Here is an 18,200-nt window from a genome sequence, read left to right as displayed (position 1 = left end):
TTTAGTGTCAACTTGACACACCTGGGTTGAGGGACCAAGCCAGTAAGCAGCATTCCTCCATGGCCTGTGCTCCAGCTCCTGCTTCCAGGTTCCTGCCCTGAGTTCCTACCTTGGGCTCCTTGATGAACTGTGACCGGGTAGATGTAAGATAAACTCTTTCCTCCCCACGTTTGTAGTGGTCAGAGTGTTTTGTCACAACAATGAAGAGACAAACTAAGATAAGCACTAAGAACTAATGGAACATATTCCTGCCTTCAAGAAGATCTCCATCATGGGGCTGGAGAGATGGCTCAGTAGTTAAGAATACTGGTTGTTCTTGCAGAAGACCCGGGTTTGAATTCCAGCACCCACATGGCAGATAACAACTGTCTGTAATTCCAGTTCCAGGGGATCCAACAGCCTCTTTGACCTCCGTGGGCATTGCACGACATGGGTGCACTCACCTACATGCAGGCATAACAGCCATACACATAAAATAAAAATAATAAATAAATTATAAAAAAAAACCAGAGGGCATCACATTAGTCCAAAAACCTAATGACAAATTACACCTACAATATCTCTACCTAAGTTCATGTATATAGCTGAAGGCTACATAACAAGAAACAGTGCCAAACAGAAACCTTCCTTTGAGTTGTTAGTCAGTGTAGTGTAAGAGACTCCCCAAATCAACAAAGCTATTGGCACAGCCCTTGTTTGTCTCCCAGAACTTGGTGGTAAGACCCATTGCTAAAGACAGGACATACTTTGGACACAGGATTTGGAGCAGTGGAGCTGGAACTCAGCTGGAGCCATCTCTCCTGAAGGCTAGCTTTCATAGCTTTGGAGAGCACTATGCAGGCTGCTAAGGGAGAACATCAGTTGATGGTTCAACCCCTAATAACCATTTTGGTGTCTACTACAGCAAATGACATTGGTGCGTTAGTGGCACGTTTATCTTGGGAGCAATCAACAGCTACTTAAAGCCCACTCAATGGAAGGAAACTCATGTGTGGTACTGTTAACATAGCCAACTGCACGTGGCTGGAGAGGTGTTAAATCTTAGAGATAACCCCAAGGCTGTCATATCCCTAGACAAATGTAATTTCTTACTATATGCAAAATATGGATCCTTATATTTACAGACAAGTATCCCAGTCACCACTCATCAAAGAAGCTTCTTTTGCAACAGATGGAGACTATTACAGAAGTCCACAACTGTTCACACACAGAGATTGTCTGTGAATTGCCCATGCCTATGTGGCACATCTACAATTCAGCCACTACAAGTAAGGCTCATGGAACAGAACAAGGTGTAAAGAAGACGTGAATATATCTCTCAGTTCTCATCAGTGAAGCTCCCTTGTGCAACAGAGGGCCGGGAGCCCAAAAGGTCACAAATGGCCAAAGTGTAGAGAGTAAGAGTTTGCAGAGTGTGGGTCCTTGGACAGGAGTCCTATTTAAACTCCACCAACCCAGGGCTCAGGGACCATTTCAGAAGAGGGGGTGCAAAGATTCTAAGTGCCAGGGAGGAGGTGCATGACCATATGTAAATAGAGTCCTACAAGCTCCTGGGACCTTTCTCATATGAACCTACAGCAATGGTGTCAGCATGCATGAGCCCTATGCAAACTCAAGCAACAAAACCCCAGCACAGAACTGTGGAAATGGGCAGCAGGCCCCAATCTTTGTTGAAGAATTATTGGCAGCTGATTACTGCTAGATGATGAAGAGGTGATCCTCTTAATTTGAGGGACTCCTGATAAGCTGACTAAACCCCAGTGGATGAACTTGCACTGAGGGACATCTGGGGATACTAACTTGATATGATAGGCCTTAATACAATGACAGAATGTATGAACTCCAGTGAGAGGGACTATGAGAGGGGCCTAGTGGGGAAGGGGGTATAAAGATGATTAATCGAGTAAGATGTTCTATATGAAATACATAAAAATTCAATTAAAGATTTACCAAAAATGCTATAGAAAATTGATTTTTATTTTAATGACACTTTTGTGTTAATACATCCTTTTCACCCTTTGTATTTGAATAATAATAATTAAGCTTGAATTTATAATTCCTCAATTATGGTAAAAGACACACCTAACACTATTTCTCTTAAATAGGTAGCTTGCATCTTTTACTAATCATGGGTTTCGGTTTGCCAGCATTTTGCTTGCTCTTATTTGCTTCCAAGATAAACATCACCTTGAAGGAATGGGGCATCTTCACAACTCTTCTGGCCTTAGTTCACACGGTTCTGATTTGGGGAAGGATTTGACTGTATTTTAAGAATATGAATGTAGGAACTGGAGAGATGGCTCAGAAGTTAAGAGCACTGGCTGTTCTTACAGAGTACCATTCGGTTTGCAACACCACATGGCAGCTAACAACCACCTGTAACTCCAGTTCTAGGAGATCCAGCAACCTCTTCTGATTTCTGAGAGCACTGCATGATATGGATGCACTTACACAAATGCAGGCAATACACTCATACACATAAAATAAAAATAAAAATAAAAATTTTTTAAATCTAAAAAATACGAGTGTAAACTGGGCATTGTGACCCATGCCATTAATCCTAACAGAGGCAGGCAGATCTCTTGAGTTCCAGGCCAGCCTGGTCTACATAGGGATGTCCAGGGACACCACAGCTACATACTGAGACCTGTTTCAAAAAAAAAAAAAAAGAGTCTGAGTCTAATTCAGTATCCTTTTTTTATATTTAAATACTTTTGAAGAAGCTACACTTATACTCATAAACATGTTTTAGTCAGTTTGGTATATATTATTGACAGTAATGTTCACATTATTGGGCCAATTTGAAAATGTATTGGTTTGAGGTATTTATAATATATTTTTTTAGTTCTGTTTGTATACTTTACCTACTTTATAATCTCTTGGATTTCATATATGTGTGAAATTTTACTTGGGTTATATGTAATTTGATATAGATTTTTTATATTAGTAAATAATAGCTATTTAGGCTTAATGTTTATTTGTTTTATACATATGAGTGTTTTTCCTGTATGTAAGTGCGCCTGTGTTGCTCAGTGGCTGCAGGGACTGGAAGAAGGTGTCAGATCCCCTGGAACTGGAGTTAAGGATGGTCATTATCTGCCATGTGGGTGATGGGAATCAAACTGTGGTCCTCTGAAAGAGCAGCTAGTACTCTTAACTGCTGAGCTGAGCCATCTCTCCAGTCCCTAGATTTAGTTTAAAGGATTGAACACTAACCTTTATTGGGATATCTCTTTTGCTTCTGGAATCTTCTCTATAAACACTTAAGAAAATGATCAAGGAACACTGATTCACTTTCATTGTCATGGACTTGCTGACTACTTGGTATTTAAACAACTATGCTTTAAATATTAAGTGCTTTCAACTAAATAACAATACTTTTTAGATTTTTTTTTGTCTTTGAGTTTATGATGACTTTGAAAAGACATTTATTAAGGCCTTTTTTACCCTTATGATTTAATTTTTTACTTATTATTTTTATTTTATGTGTATGAGTGTATTGCCTGCATGTATGTAAGTGCACCCATGTCATACAGTGCCTGTGGAGGTCAGAAGAGGGTATTAGATTCCCTGGAACTGGAGTTATGGCCTGTTGTTAGCTACCATGTGGGTGCTTGGAATTGAACCCCAGTCTTCTGCAAGAGCAGCCAGTGCTCTTAACCTCTGAGCCATCTCTAGTCCCCTCACCTGAAGATTTTATTCATGACTAAGAAGTGTTCTTAGCCTATAATAAGAAGCAAACCTCCTGTAAACATCCAGGATTCCGGCAGAAGCTCTATATACTTCTGGTTTTACTTTTTTCTCTTCTATGAAACCAATATTGCTGACTCTGCTGACCAAAGGGTACAGAAGGAAAAGAAGCCTTCACCTGATAGAATGAGGAGGAATGGGCATTGATTCACAAGCCTAGCCTTGTGCAGGAGCTCAGATCCTGGTAATTCGTTATGTGTTTCTTGACTAAAAACTCACTGTCATCTGCACAGGACCGCTTGTAGAGAAACTAGATGTGACTGTTACCATGGAGAAAGGTTCCTAAGATTAGGATTTATAATTTAAGAGGCAGCTAGTGAAATGAAGGCAGTGGAGAAAGTGTTTGAGACCTTGGATGAAGCAAAAGGAAAAACCAAGGACAGATGCCTAGCAGAGAAGAGGTAAAAATGCTGAAAGAAAGAAGGCTTCAGAAGCTACTCAAGAGGACAAAAGTGGCATATTTTGGGGGGAACCCTTACCTCAGAATTACCAAGCACATTGTCAGTGAGAATGCTAAAGACTTGTCTATGATGAATGTATAAAAGAGAAAAACAGCTTAAGTATCAGAAATCAGAACCGATCTGTCCAGTTAGGGAAAGATCTTCCTGGGAAGGACAGGGGTGTGACCACAAGCAGCTCCAGTGAGGATGAGGAGAAAGAAAAAGAGAAGCCAGAAAGTACCAGGGGCTTGTAAAGAAAGCTGAATTAGGCAGATAAAGGTGCACTCAGCTAAGCCTTGGGGCCCCAGTTCTATAACCATGACCTATGTGGCAAAAGGAGAGAACCAAGTCTCACAATTTGTCCCGATTTCCATACTTACATCATGGTGTGTGTGTATGTGTGTGCATGCACACACACACATAAATGTAATTAAATATATATCAATATTCAGAAGAACAATATTTTCTGATGAATTTATACCGAAGAAAAATAGGATTGAGTTCATTTGTGCAGTCTTTGTTTTTGATATGTGGTTTTTGAAAATGTGGATGCTAAGCTTGAAAAATATTTATAATTTTTTTCTTTTTTAAAATTTTTATTTAAATGTACTGTTTTTTTTTTTTTGTATTTTTTGTCTTTTTGAGACAGGGTCTCTCTGTAGCGCTAGCTGTCCTGGAACTCACTATGTAGACCAGGTTGGCCTTGAACTCACAGGGATCCCCCTGTGTCGGGAGCCGCTAATCATTCAGCTGTGTCAGGCTTGTTTACTGAGTGTGTGTTATGCACACCAGTATCTAATCTGCCTTATTAGGAGGAATATGTTTATATGGAGAGCCTCACAACACCTGCAATAGTGGAAGCCTTTGATCTGACCGCTCCTTGACCCTCAGATACAGGTGGGGAAAAACAGTTGTAACTAATTGAGTTCTTCTGTATAAAAAGGCAGAGCTGAAATAAACCTGGGCTGCAGTATTCACTGTGAGCCCTCCCAAGTGTCTTTTCTGTCTCCTTTCTTTCAATCCTCACTCCCCCTTTCAGGTACTGTACGTTTTGGCCGGCTGGCACCGGCATAGTGGCGCCTGGAACAGGGACCTGAAAAGTAGGGGATAAAGTGAAGGACACCGCTGGAGAAGTTAAGTGAGTGCACTCGGTACAATTGGGGAGCAGTGAGTATTTATCTTGGGAGAAGATGGGGCAAGGAATCAGTCGCTCAGTTTTTGTAAGGAATATACTTGGGGCCCTAGGAGCAAAGGCTGAGACTAAATAGGAGAATCTGATAAGCCACGGCTGGGTTAAAAGTGAAACTAAACCTTCTGCTCCACCAGAGCCAGATCCACCCTTTCATGAGGACCCCCATCTGGGGCTACCATAGGAGAGGAGATGGTTGAGTATGATCAGGAGAAGTGTCCTGATCACTGGGAAATTAAGCAATTAAGGACAGAGTTAGACGCTGTAAAGAAAGAACTGTTAAAGAAAAAGGAGGAGAGAATTAGGACCACCCCAACACCCCCTCCGAAGGCTGTTGCGCCTCCCATGATTGCCATGGCTCAGGAGCCTTCGGCAGGAATCTGGTACCCGCTTAGAACCATGCAATCTCTGCTACAACAGGCCATTGGGGCTGAGGTAGAGAGAGGAGAGTCAGTGCATGGATTTCAAAAGCCACTCAGCTTATAGGATTGACTCAGGTAGAGCAAGCTACAAATTCTCATGCCATTCATCACCAAAATAGTCAAAGTTTGAGAAAACAATTTCATATTACTAGGGAAGCTGCAAGACAAATTGTGCGACACTGCTCATCTTGTCCTCAAACACAAATTGTTCCTCATTATGGGGTTAATCCTAGAAGGCTGAAGCCTAACCAGTTGTGGCAAATGGACATTACTCATGTTGCAGACTTTGGCAGGCAACAGTATGTACATGTTACAATAGATACATTTTTCTGGCTTTATTATGGCTACTGCGCAAACAGGGGAAGCCACAAAAAGTGTTATAACTCATTATTTAACTTGCTTTTCCATAGCTGGGATCCCTAGCATTATAAAAATGGATAATGGCTCTGGCTACACCAGTCATGGGTCCCAGTGTTTCTGCTTGCAATTGGGCATTGAGCATAGAACTGGGATACTGTATAACCCACAAGGACAAGGTATAGTGGAAAGAACTCATGGTGCTTTAAAAGCACAATTACAAAAAATAAAAAATGGGGAGTTATATCCCCAGACACCAAGTAATCTTTTACATCATACTCTTTTCATTTTAAACTTTTTGAATTTGGATAAAAATGACTGCTCTGCAGCAGATAGAATGTGGCACCCTCAGTCACAGGATACCTACGCCCAAGTCAGGTGGAAGGATCCTTTAACTGAACAATGGAATGGCCCTGACCCTGTATTGATATGGGGAAGAGAGCATGTTTGTGTTTTTCCACAGGACGTGGGTGGAGCCAGGTGGCTGCCAGAAAGGTTGGTGAGGTTTGCCAGATGAGCACCAAAGAAAAAGTAGAAAAGAATGATGAGGTGACAAACGTGGCTGGTGATAATGTTCCCGCAAGTGATCTTGGCTGAATTATACTGGACTTATGTTCCTGATCCACAATATTGCACCCCGCGATATGGGAGAAAAAAGAGATAGTAGTGACTGTGAATGACTCTTGGTTAATTGCTCAGCCTGCTTCAAAATGCCTGATGATTATTTTGGATTGGGAAGTGGGTTGCCTATTTGTTTTGTTAAAAATAAGTCTGGGTGTGTACAAGTAGATGACTGTGTGCTTGTGGGAAAAAGTGGATATTGTACCAATGTCAATGTGCCAAGAGATAATAGAAAAAACAAAAAATTTCCCCACATTTCCACCCTGTAAACAGCGGCAGATATTCTAAAAAGGCTGAGAGCCTCCTTACATGGTTTTCCTCCTGTCTTTGTTTCCTTCTGGTGGCAGTAAAGTTCACCTGATGGCAGTAAAGTTGTTTATGCCTGTGGCAAGTCAAGGCAGCTGTGCATGATATGAGATTGCGCTCCTTCCCCTAACAGAGGCCGGTAGTCAAAGACGGGTAAGATCTTCTGGGACAAAGTCAACCTAAGACAGGGCGTAGCTGATGGAAGCTACGTGCCAATGACGGGTAAGGCTTTGCTCTGGCAGAAGACAACCTAAGACAGGCACGGTCCTTCTGTCCCAGATACAGCATAATCTGGGGTTATAAAAATAAAGAAGGGGGAGATGTCGGGAGCCGCTAATCATTCAGTTGTGTCAGGCTTGTTTACTGAGTGTGTGTTATGCACACCAGTATCTAATCTGTCTTATTAGGAGGAATATGTTTATATGGAGAGCCTCACAACACCTGCAATAGTGGAAGCTTTTGATCTGACCACTCCTTGACCCTCAGATACAGGTGGGGAAAAACAGTTGTAACTAATTGAGTTCTTCTGTATAAAAAGGCAGAGCTGAAATAAACCTGAGCTGCGGTATTTACTGAGCCCTCCCAAGAAGCATCTTTTCTGTCTCCTTTCTTTCAATCCTCACTCCCCCTTTCAGGTACTGTCCATTTTGGCCGGCTAGCACCAGCACCCCTGCCTCTGCCTCCTGAGTGCTGAGATTAAAGGTGTGAGCCACCACGCTCGGCCAGGTGCTGTATTTTTTTAATTTCATTTTTTATTGAACTTTTAAAATTTCCCACAACATTTCCCACTCAAATCCAGACCCCCCTTCACCATCCATGCCTCCCCCATCCCCCTAGAAAACTGTATGTACTCTCCCATACATACTGAGTCATATTTATTCAGGTGTTTGTACCCAAATGTCCTTCAGTGTAAATGTGTCCACTGGAGTCTAGTCAGCCCATCCAGTGGTCGTATGTAAGTCGTACTCTCCTTCCCCAAACAGCAATCAGTCTTAAATAACTCTCAATCTAGTGCTGGTCCACTGCCTATTTCTCACCTCCCCTTTGGGCCCTTGTTTAATTGCGCTGAAATGGATCCCGCTTTTGATGCCACCACTGCCACAGACTTACATGAGTTAGCCTCCAGTGGCCTGGAAGCCTCCAACTCCTTATGTTCAGGAACCAGCCTTGGCCCTTACAGTCTTTCTGCCTCCTCTTCTGCACTGGTCCCTGAGTTGTGGGTGGGTGAGTGAGGTTTCATATAGGAGTCCCATCCTACACTCTATAGTATCTTATTCCCCAAAACTTGGCCAATTGAGGCCTTCTGTGTATAACACACTCGTGTACACAGAAGCCTCACTGGTGACAGTTGAGGGGTGCATTTCCCCTCTCTCAACCCCTTATTCTGCTATGTTCCCTGAGCCTTGGTTGTAGAGATTTGACTACAGATATGTCACCTGGTACTGGGTATCTCCAGGTGTATGTTCTCTGTGCCTGACCAGATGTGCAACTCTGCAGTAGCCTCCATCTGTTGCAAAAAGAAACTTCTTTGATGAGCACTATATGGCATGTTTGTCACTCTAAGGGAGGTCTCTTCTATCTCACACTGGGTCCCCTTCCAAGCACTTCCTAGTTATACATATGCATGAATGTTCAGACACTCTGCATGCATTTCTCATAGGGTTTCTAGGGTATCACTTTTCCCTCTAGGTTTCCTAGCCCCCCAAGATTCACTTATCTCTACTCTTTTTCCTCCGATCTGGCCTCCCTCCTCCCTCCCTTCCTAGTCACAGTGACCCCATTATCCCTACCCTCCCCCAGTACCTCCCAACTTGTGCCATCTTTCTGTTCCTGACTTCCCTCTCTCTCCTACACTATGGTCTTTTCATGTCCCTCCCTCCTCTCCTCCCTGCCGATTACTCCCACTTTTTCCACCTCCCTCAGGTAACATCTGTTCCCTACTATCCCCCTTTCAGTTTCTGTCTTTTCCTTTACCTCCATGTATCCTTTCCCTTTCCCTGGCTCCTGGCATTACATCAGAATTTATATACTCACATATAAGGGATTGAATCCACAAATGAGGGAAAATATACAATGCTTGCTTTTCTGTGTTTGTGTTACTTCACTTAGAAAAACACTCTCTAGCTCCATCCATTTACCTGCAAATTTCATAATTTCATCTTTTCTTACTGCTGAGTAGAACTCCATTGTGTAAATGTACCACATTTCATTATCCATTCATCAGTTGAGGGACATTTAGGTTGTTTCCATTTCTTAGCTATTGTGAAGAGAATAGCAATAAACATGGATGTATAGGTATTTCTACAGTATGATGAGTCTTTTGGGTATATGCCAAGGAGTGGTATAACTGGATCATATGGTAGGTTCATTTTTAGTTTCTTGAGGGCTCTCCACATCACCTTCCATAATGGTTGCAGTCCCACCAGTGGTAAATGAGTGTTCTCTTTCTCTCCACATCTTCTCTAGAATTTAGAGTCTTCTGTTCTCTTGATCTTAGCCAGTCTGACTGGAGTAAGATGAAAACTTAAAGTGGTTTTGATTTGCATTTCTCTAGTTACTAAGGATGTTGAGCGCTTCTTAAGGTGCTTCTTAGCCATTTTTATTTCTTCGCTTGAGAACTCTCTCTTTAGGTCTATTGCCCATCTTTTTATTGGGTCTTTTATTTTCTTTCTTTCTTTTTTGAGTTCTTTGTGTATTATGGATATTAATCCTCTGTCAGATGTGTAGCTGGTGAAGATTTTCTCCCACTCAGTGGGTTTCCTCTTCCCTTCCTTAGTTGTTTCTTTTCCTGCACCGAAACTTTGTAATTTAATGATGTCCCATGTACTGATTATTGACCTTAGTGCCTGAGCAGCTGGTGTCTGATTTAGAATGTCCTTTCCTATGCCTATATTTTGGAGGGCACTGCATATGTTTTCTTCTAGCAGTTTCCTAGTTTCCTTTTTTATATTGAGGTATTTGGTCCATTTGGAGTTGACTTTTGTGCAGGGTGAAAGATAAGGGTTGAGTTTCATTTTTCTGCAGGTGGAGATCCAGTTTTGCCACCACCATTTGTTGAAGATGCTCTTTCCTCCATTGTGTGTTCTTAGCATCTTTGTTGAATATCAGGTAGCTGAAATTATATGAACTCATGTTTGGGTCTTCTGTTGTGTTCCATTGATCTATGTGCATATTTTTGTGGCAGTACCAGGCTGTTTTTATGACTATAGCTCTGTAATATAATCTGAGATCTGGTATGGTGATCTCCCACAGCATTGTTGTTTTTTTGCCCAAGATTGTTTTGGCTATCCAAGGTCTTTTGTGATTCCATATGAATTTTAGAATGATTTTGCCAAGCTTTATGAAGAATGTCATGGATGTTTTGATTGGGATTGCATTGAATGTATAAATTGCTTTTGGTAAGATGGTCATTTTCACAGTATTGATTCTAGAAATCCATGGCATGGTAGATCTTTCCATCTCCTAGTGTCTTCCTCTATCTCTTTCTTTAGAGTTTTGAAATTTTCATTTTAGAGCTCTTTTATGTCTTTGGTTAGGGTTATTCCTAAATAGTTTATTGTTTTTAAGGCTATTGAGAATGGGAGGGTTTCCTCAAGTGCTTTTTCTGATTCCTTGTTATTGACATACAGAAAGGATTTTTGTAAGTTGGTTTTGTGTCCTGCCACTTTACTGAAAGCATTAATCAGTTCTAGCAGTTTTCTAGTGGAATTTTTGGGATCTCGTATATATCATATCATATCATCTGCAATTAGGGAGAATATGACCTCTTCTTTTCCAGTTGGTAATCCTTTAATTTCCCTCTCTTGTCTTACCACTCTAGCAAGGATTTCAAGCAATATGTTGAAAAGGAGTGTAGATAGTGGTCAGCCCTGTCTGGTCCCTGACTTTAATGCGAATGCTCCCAGTTTTTTTCCATTTAGAATGATGCTGGCTATGGGTTTGTTGAATACAGCTTTAATTATGTTGAAGTATGTTCCCTCCAGATCAACTCCTTCAAGTACTTTTAACATGAATGCATGTTGGATTTTGTCAAATGCCTTTTCTGTGTCTATTGAAATAATCATGTGATTTTGCTCTTTAAGTCCACTTATATGTTTTATTACATTTATTGACTTACATATGTCGAACCATCCCTGCATCTTGGGAATAAAGCTGACTTGATCGTGGTGGATGATCTTTTTGATGTGTCTGTATGTGATTTGCAAGTATATTGTTGAGTATCTTTACATCTATGTTCATTAAGGGTGTGGGTCTGTAGTTTTCTTTTTTGTTGTATCTTTACTTGGTTTTGGTATTAGAATGATACTGGCTTCATAGAAAGAGTTTTGGAGGTTTTCCTCTGTTTCTGTCTTTTTGAATTATTTAAGCAGTATTTCTTGTAGATTTTTTGAAATGTCTGGTAGCACTCTGCTGTGAATCCATCTGGCCCTGGGCTTTATTTTAGTTGGGAGATTTTATATTACTATTTCAATTTCCTTATTTGTTATGGGTCTGTTTAGGCTGTTGATCTCCTCTTGGTTTAACTTTGGTGGTGGCCACAATTTTAGGAATTCATCCATTTCTTTTAGGTTTTCAAATTGAGCATAGATTTTTAAAGTATTCCCTTATAATGTTTTGGATTTTTTTGGTGTCTGTTGTGTTGGTTCCCCTTTCATCTCTGATTCTGTTAATTTGGATTTCCTCTTTCTTTCTTTTGGTTAACTGAGCTAAGGGTCTGTCTATCTTGTTTAACCTTTCAAAGAGCCAGTTCTTAGATTCATTGTTGTTGTTTTTTTTATTTTATTTGTTTTTATTTCATTACTTTCTGCTCTGAGTTTTGTTATTTCTTTTTGTCTACTAGGCTTGGGGTTGTTCTTCTATTTCCAGAGTCTTGAGTTGTACTATCAAGTCATTTACATGTGCACTTTCTAATTTTTTAATGTAGGCACTAAGAGCTATAAACTTACATCTTAGGACTGCTATTAGGGTGTCCCAGAGGTTTTGTTGTGTTGTGTTCTCATTTTCATTTTGTTCCAGAGATACTTTTATTTCTTTCTTGATTTCTTCTTTGACCCATTTATGGTTCAGGAATGTGTTGTTTAATCTCTATGAATTCATGTATTTACTAGAGCTTCTTTTGCTGTTGATTATAAGCTTTATTGCACTGTGGTCTGATAGAAGGCATGGAATATTTCAATTTTTTTGTATTTTTTGAGATTTTTTTTGTGCCCCAGAATGTGGTCAATTTTAGAATAATTTGCATGAGCTGTTGAGTAGAAAGTGTATTCTTTGGTGATTGGATGGAATATTCTGTATATATCTGTTGGGTCCATTTCATGTAGTATGTCATTTAATTCAGATGAAAGTGAATTAAAGTTGCCCACTATCACTGAGTTGGTGCTAATCTGGGTTTTTTTGTGTGCTATTTATTTATTTATTTTTTAGAAGAAGCATTTCATTACAGTTTTAACATCCTCAATAACAGGGGTAAGTCAATGGCGCCCTCCGCGCCTTGACTCCCCCAGCCTCATTCACCCTCCCATTTCCCCCGCCCATCTCTCCTTCTAGCTTGGGTCCTGTCCCATTCCTTGTCTTGGTGCCCCAGACACCGAGGGAACCACCACTGCTTCCTGTTCCTTTGCATCCAGACCAACCCAGTTCCTTCTCACGGTCCCCAGGAGCCCTCTAGGCCTGGTTCCACCCTCACCTCCCTCTGCTTCCCTGGGCTGCACAGCTTGTCAGCCCCTTTCCTGGACTCCCTGGGGCTGACCTCTTGGCCAGGGGCCACCACTGCTTCCTGATCCCTTGCATCCAGACAAACCCAGTTCCTTCTCGAGGTCCTCAGGAGTCCTCTGGGCCTGGTCGCACCCTCACCTCCTGCTAATTCCCTGGGCTGCACAACCCAACAGCCTCTTTCCTGGACAGGGGCTGACCTTTTGGCTTCCTGATCCTTTGCATCCAGACCAACCCATCTCCTCAGTGCAATTCCCAGAAGCCCTTTGGGACCTCTTCCCGCTCGCATCTCCCTTTGCATCTCTGGGTGGTACGGCCACCAGCTGCCCTAGACCAGCATCTTTCCTGGGCCTGGTTCCCCGGCCAGTCCAACCCCCAAATTCCTGAAACCAAAATCTCTCCTGGAGGGATCCAGACCTTAGGAGAAAGCCTGAGAACATCTAATCCTCATCTGACTTGGGCCTCTATGGGAACTCCTGAAGACAAAAGCAATCTGGCCAGGACAATATAAAATCAAGTGAGAGAACCAGAAGTTTAGAGGCACCAGCATTTCATGCCCAGAAAGTAAACCACAAAGGCACATAAAGTTTATGAAAAGAAGCAGACCTAAACTTGAAGACTTGAAGTCTCACACAAGAATCAGAAACTACAAAAGAAATTCACATGTCAAAATCACAGAGAAAAAAATAATAACATGGAAAACCAAAATACCATATCACCACCAAATACCAATAGTCCTCTAGAGGAGTACAGTGAGAATCCCCTAGAGATAATTCAGGGAATGGAACTCAAAAGAACAATTACAAACATGATATTACAAACAGAATATCAAGACTGGAAGATAAAGTGGATGAACTAGACCACTCAAGCAAAGATTATGAAAAACTTAAGAAAGCACAAGAACGGAATATGCAGGAATTGTGTGACACCATAAAAAGACCAAACTTACGAATCATAGGCATACAGGAAGGAGAAGAATCCCAAGGTAATGGCCTGGACCAGATCTTGAACAGAATTGTAGAAGAAAATTTCCCAAAATTAAAGAAAGACATGCCCATACAATACAAGAAGCATATAGAACACCAAACAGGACCAGGCAGAACAGGAACTCTCCACGGCACATCGTAGTAAAAACACTACATGCACAAAACAAAGAGAAAATTCTGAAAGCTGCAAAAGAGAAACAACTTTTTTATGAAAACCCATCAGGATTACAGCTGACTTTTCAGTTCAAACTATGAAAGCCAGAAGAGCCTGGACCAAAGTATTCCCAATTGTAAATGACCACAGATGCCAACCCAGATTACTATACCCAGCCAAAATGTCTTATTATAGTCAAAGGGGAAAGAAAAATCTTCCATGACATAAACAGGCTGAAGGAATTCATGTCCCCAAAACCAGCCCTTCAGAGAGTTCTGGAGCTGAAGAAAGGAGTGACTGTGCCCAAAGGGTTGTGGTAAGAAATTCAATGAGGATATAACTGTGGAAAAGTACAGCTATATCAAGAATGTGAACAGAAATAAAAATGACAGGAGTCAATATTCATCTTTCATTAAAAACTTTATATATTAACAGACTGAACTCCCCAGTCAAAAGACACAGACTAGGTGAATGGATTAAGAAACAAAACCCATCTTTTTGTTTTCTGCAAGAAACTCACATCACTTGCAAGGACAGACACTATCTTAAGGTGAAAGGATGGAAAAAGAAAAAATACCAAGCGAATAGTACTAAGAAAAAAGCAGGCGTTGCAATTCTAATATCTGGCAAAATAGACTTTAAAACTAATCAGAAGAGATAAAGAGAACCACTTCATTCTGATCAAAGGAACACTAAATCAAGAAGATATTACAATCATGAACATATATTCACCAAACTCTGGTGCACCCAACTTCATAAAAACAATACTACAGGACTTTAAGACCCAGATTAATCCCAACTCATTAATAGTAGGGGACTTCAGTACCCCACTGTCTCCATTAGATAGGTCAACAGGGCAGAGAATTAACAGAGAGACATCTGAGTTAAACAATACCATATATCAAATGGAACTAACAGACATCTACCTAGTATTCCACCTAAGCAACAAAGGACATACTTTCTACTCAGCACCCCATGGAACCTTCTCCAGAAGGCACAAAACAAACCTCAACAAATACAAAAAGATTGAAATAACTCCATGCATTCTCTCAGACCACAATGCAATAAAGCTTACAATCAACACTGGAAGAAGCCCTAGTCACCACATGAACACATGGAGATTAAACAACACACTCCTGAATGATGAATGGATCAAAAGAGAAATTAAGAAGGAAATAAAAGTATTCCTGGAACTAAATGAAAAGGGCAATGCAACACAACAAAACCTCTGGGACATGCTGAAAGCTGTCCTTAAAAGGAAGTTTATAGCTCTAAGTACCTACATCAAAAAATCAGAAAGAACACAAATAAATGACTTAACATTGCAACTCAACACACTTGAAAAGCAACAGGAAACGAAACATAAACTTAGCAGACAAGAAGAAATAACAAAAATCAGGGCAGAAATTAATGAAATCAAAAAGAAAACAATACAAAGAATCAACAAATACAAGAGCTGTTTCTTGGAAAAGATAAACAAGATTGACAGAGTGCTAGCTCAAGTAACCAAAAGAAAGAAAGAGAACTCCAAATCAAAATCAGAGATGAAAGGGGAAACATCACAACAGACACCAAAAACATACAGAACATTATAAGGGAATACTTTTAAAACCTATGTGCTACTAAATTTGAAAACCTAAAAGAAATGGACAGATATCTAAAGGCTTGGGAACCAGCAAAACTAAACCAAGAAGAAATTAACAGCTTAAATAGACCCATAACAGAAAAAGAAATTGAAACAGTAATACAAAACTTCCCACCTACAAAAAGCCCAGGACCAGATGGATTTACAGCAGAATTCTATCAGACATTTAAAGAAGATCTACATCCAACACTACTTAATTTATTCAAAAAAATAGAAATGGAGGGAGAACTTCCAAACTCAGCATCACTCTAATACCAAAGCCAGGTAAAGATACAAAAAGAGAAAAAGAAAAATAAAAAAAAGAAAACTATAGACCCATATCTTTAATGACTATAGATGCAAAAATTCTCAACAAGATACTTGCAAAACACATACAGACACACATCAAAAAGATCATCCACCATGATCAAGTCGGCTTTATCCCAGAGATGCAGGGATGGTTCAATATACGTTAAGTCAATAAACGTCATAAATCATATAAATGGGCTCAAACACAAGAACCACATGGTCATCTCAGTAGATGCAGAGAAGGCCTTTGACAGAATTCGACATGCATTTATGTTCAAAGTCCTGGAGGGAATTGGACTGGAGGGAACATACCTCAACATAAGTAAAGCCATATATAACAAACCCACAGCCAACATCATTCTAAATGGAGAAAAACTGGAAGCATTCCCATTGAAATCAGGAACCAGACAAGGCTGTCCACTATCTCCACTTCTCTTTAACATAGTGCTTGAAACTCTTGCAAGAGCAATAAGACAAGAGAAGGAAATTAAAGGAGTAATAATTGGAAAAGAAGAGATCAAATTATCCCTTCTTGCAGATGTTATTATATCTAAGAGATGCCAAAAATTCCACCAGAAAACTCCTAGAAATTATTAACACGTTCACTAAAGTGGCAGGTTACGAAATTAACCTGCAAAAGTCTGTAGCCTTCCTATATACCAATAACAAGCAATCAGAGAAAGAGCACATGGAAACAATCCCGTTCACAGTAGCTGCAAAAAAATAAAATATCTTGGAATAAACCTGACCAAAGACATTAAAGAGCTCTACAATGAAAATTTTAAATCTTTAAAGAAAGAAATTGAGGGAGATATCAGAAGATGGAAGGACCGCCCATGCTCATGAATTAGAAGCATTAATATTGTGAAAATGATCATCCTACCAAAAGTCATATATCGGTTCAATGCAATGCCGATCAAAATCCCCATGACATTTTTCACAGAATTGGAAGAAGCCATCCTAAGATTCATATGAAAGCAAAAAAGACCTCGGATAGCCAAAGCAACCATGCACACTAAGAGCAATACCAGGGGGATTACTATACCAGATTTTAAGCTGTATTACAGAGCTATAGTCATAAAAACAATATGGTACTGATACAAAAATAGACCCATAGACCAATGGAACAAAATTGAAGACCCAAATATGAGTACATGCAATTTCAGCCACCTGATATTTGACCAAGGGGCTAAGAACATTCCCTGGAGGAAAGACAGCATGTTCAGCTAATGGTGCTGGCAAAATTGGATCTCCACCTGTAGAAGAATGAAACTAAACCCCTATCTTTCTCCTTGCACAAAAGTATATTCCGAATGGATCCAAAACCTCAATGTAAAGCCTGAAACTCTGAAACTGTTAGAATAAAACATTGAGAAAAACCTACAAGATGTAGGTGTAGGAAAGAATTATCTAAACCGGATATCAATTGCTCAGGAAACAAGGTGAAGAATCAACAAATGGGACCTCATTAAACCAAAAAGCTTCTGTACATCAAAGGGGGCAGCCAAGGAAGTGAAAACACACAGAATGGGAGAAAATCTTCACCAGCGACACATCTGATAGAGGTTTAACATCCAGAATATATAAAGAACTCAAAAAACAAATAATCAAGAAAGCAAGTAACCCAGTTAAAAGATGGGCTATGGAGCTGAACAGAGAGTTCTCAAAAGAAGAAGTAAAGAGGGTTATGATTCATCTTAAAAGATGTTCAGCATCACTAATAATTAGGGAAATGCAAATTAAAAGTATGTGGTTATTAAATAAATAGTTAACTGGGAAAAAGAAAACACCTGACTAGTTTAATTAGTGCCATACAGCTTACACTGTCTATTTATAGATAATGTATAGTGGTTCCACTTCATTCCAGGCAGAAATTGAGTAAGTAAATGGCTCTCAAGCTGTTGGAGATGATGGCCACATTTCTCATAAATTGCCTAAGATTTGTAAAGGCTAATGTATTTGTGATTGCTAGTCCTGGGTGTCGACTGCATCTGGGATTAACTGAAATGAGAGAGGTCTTCTTGACTGGATTGTCTGAAGCTGGAAGACACACCGTAAATGCGGGTGTTACCTTCTGATGGCAGCCATATAAAAGGCCATAGCAGAGGAGAGCACTGGCTTTTTGCCACTTGCCTTCTCTCTCGCTGGTGGGTTTGTCTTGCTGCTCTAGACTGACGACCACCCAGTCTTTTGGAATTCATCAGACCTTCAGTGCCAGATTGGAACTACTGAGACATCCAGCCTCATGGACTGAGTATTCTCAGCCTGTCCAGTGTGGTGCAGCCATTATTGGACTACTCGAACTCTATACTGTGAACTAATCTGATAAA

The 18,200-nt window shown here is 40.3% G+C and overlaps 1 protein-coding gene across 1 annotated transcript in view; it reads left to right on the top strand.

Moving 5' to 3' along the window:
- Window positions 1-18,200, top strand: part of Aplf (aprataxin and PNKP like factor) — a 127,293-nt gene that overhangs the window by 38,055 nt on the left and 71,038 nt on the right. Inside the window, 2 exon segments of the mRNA XM_029553528.1 lie at window positions 5,230-5,262; window positions 17,708-17,748. Of these exon segments, the coding sequence (XP_029409388.1) occupies window positions 5,230-5,262; window positions 17,708-17,748 (74 nt within the window).

The sequence above is a fragment of the Nannospalax galili genome, unplaced genomic scaffold, assembly GCF_000622305.1.
Source record: "Nannospalax galili isolate Female #2095 unplaced genomic scaffold, S.galili_v1.0 scaffold204, whole genome shotgun sequence".
Lineage (NCBI taxonomy): Eukaryota > Metazoa > Chordata > Mammalia > Rodentia > Spalacidae > Nannospalax > Nannospalax galili.
This window is presented reverse-complemented; position numbering and strand designations above follow the sequence as displayed.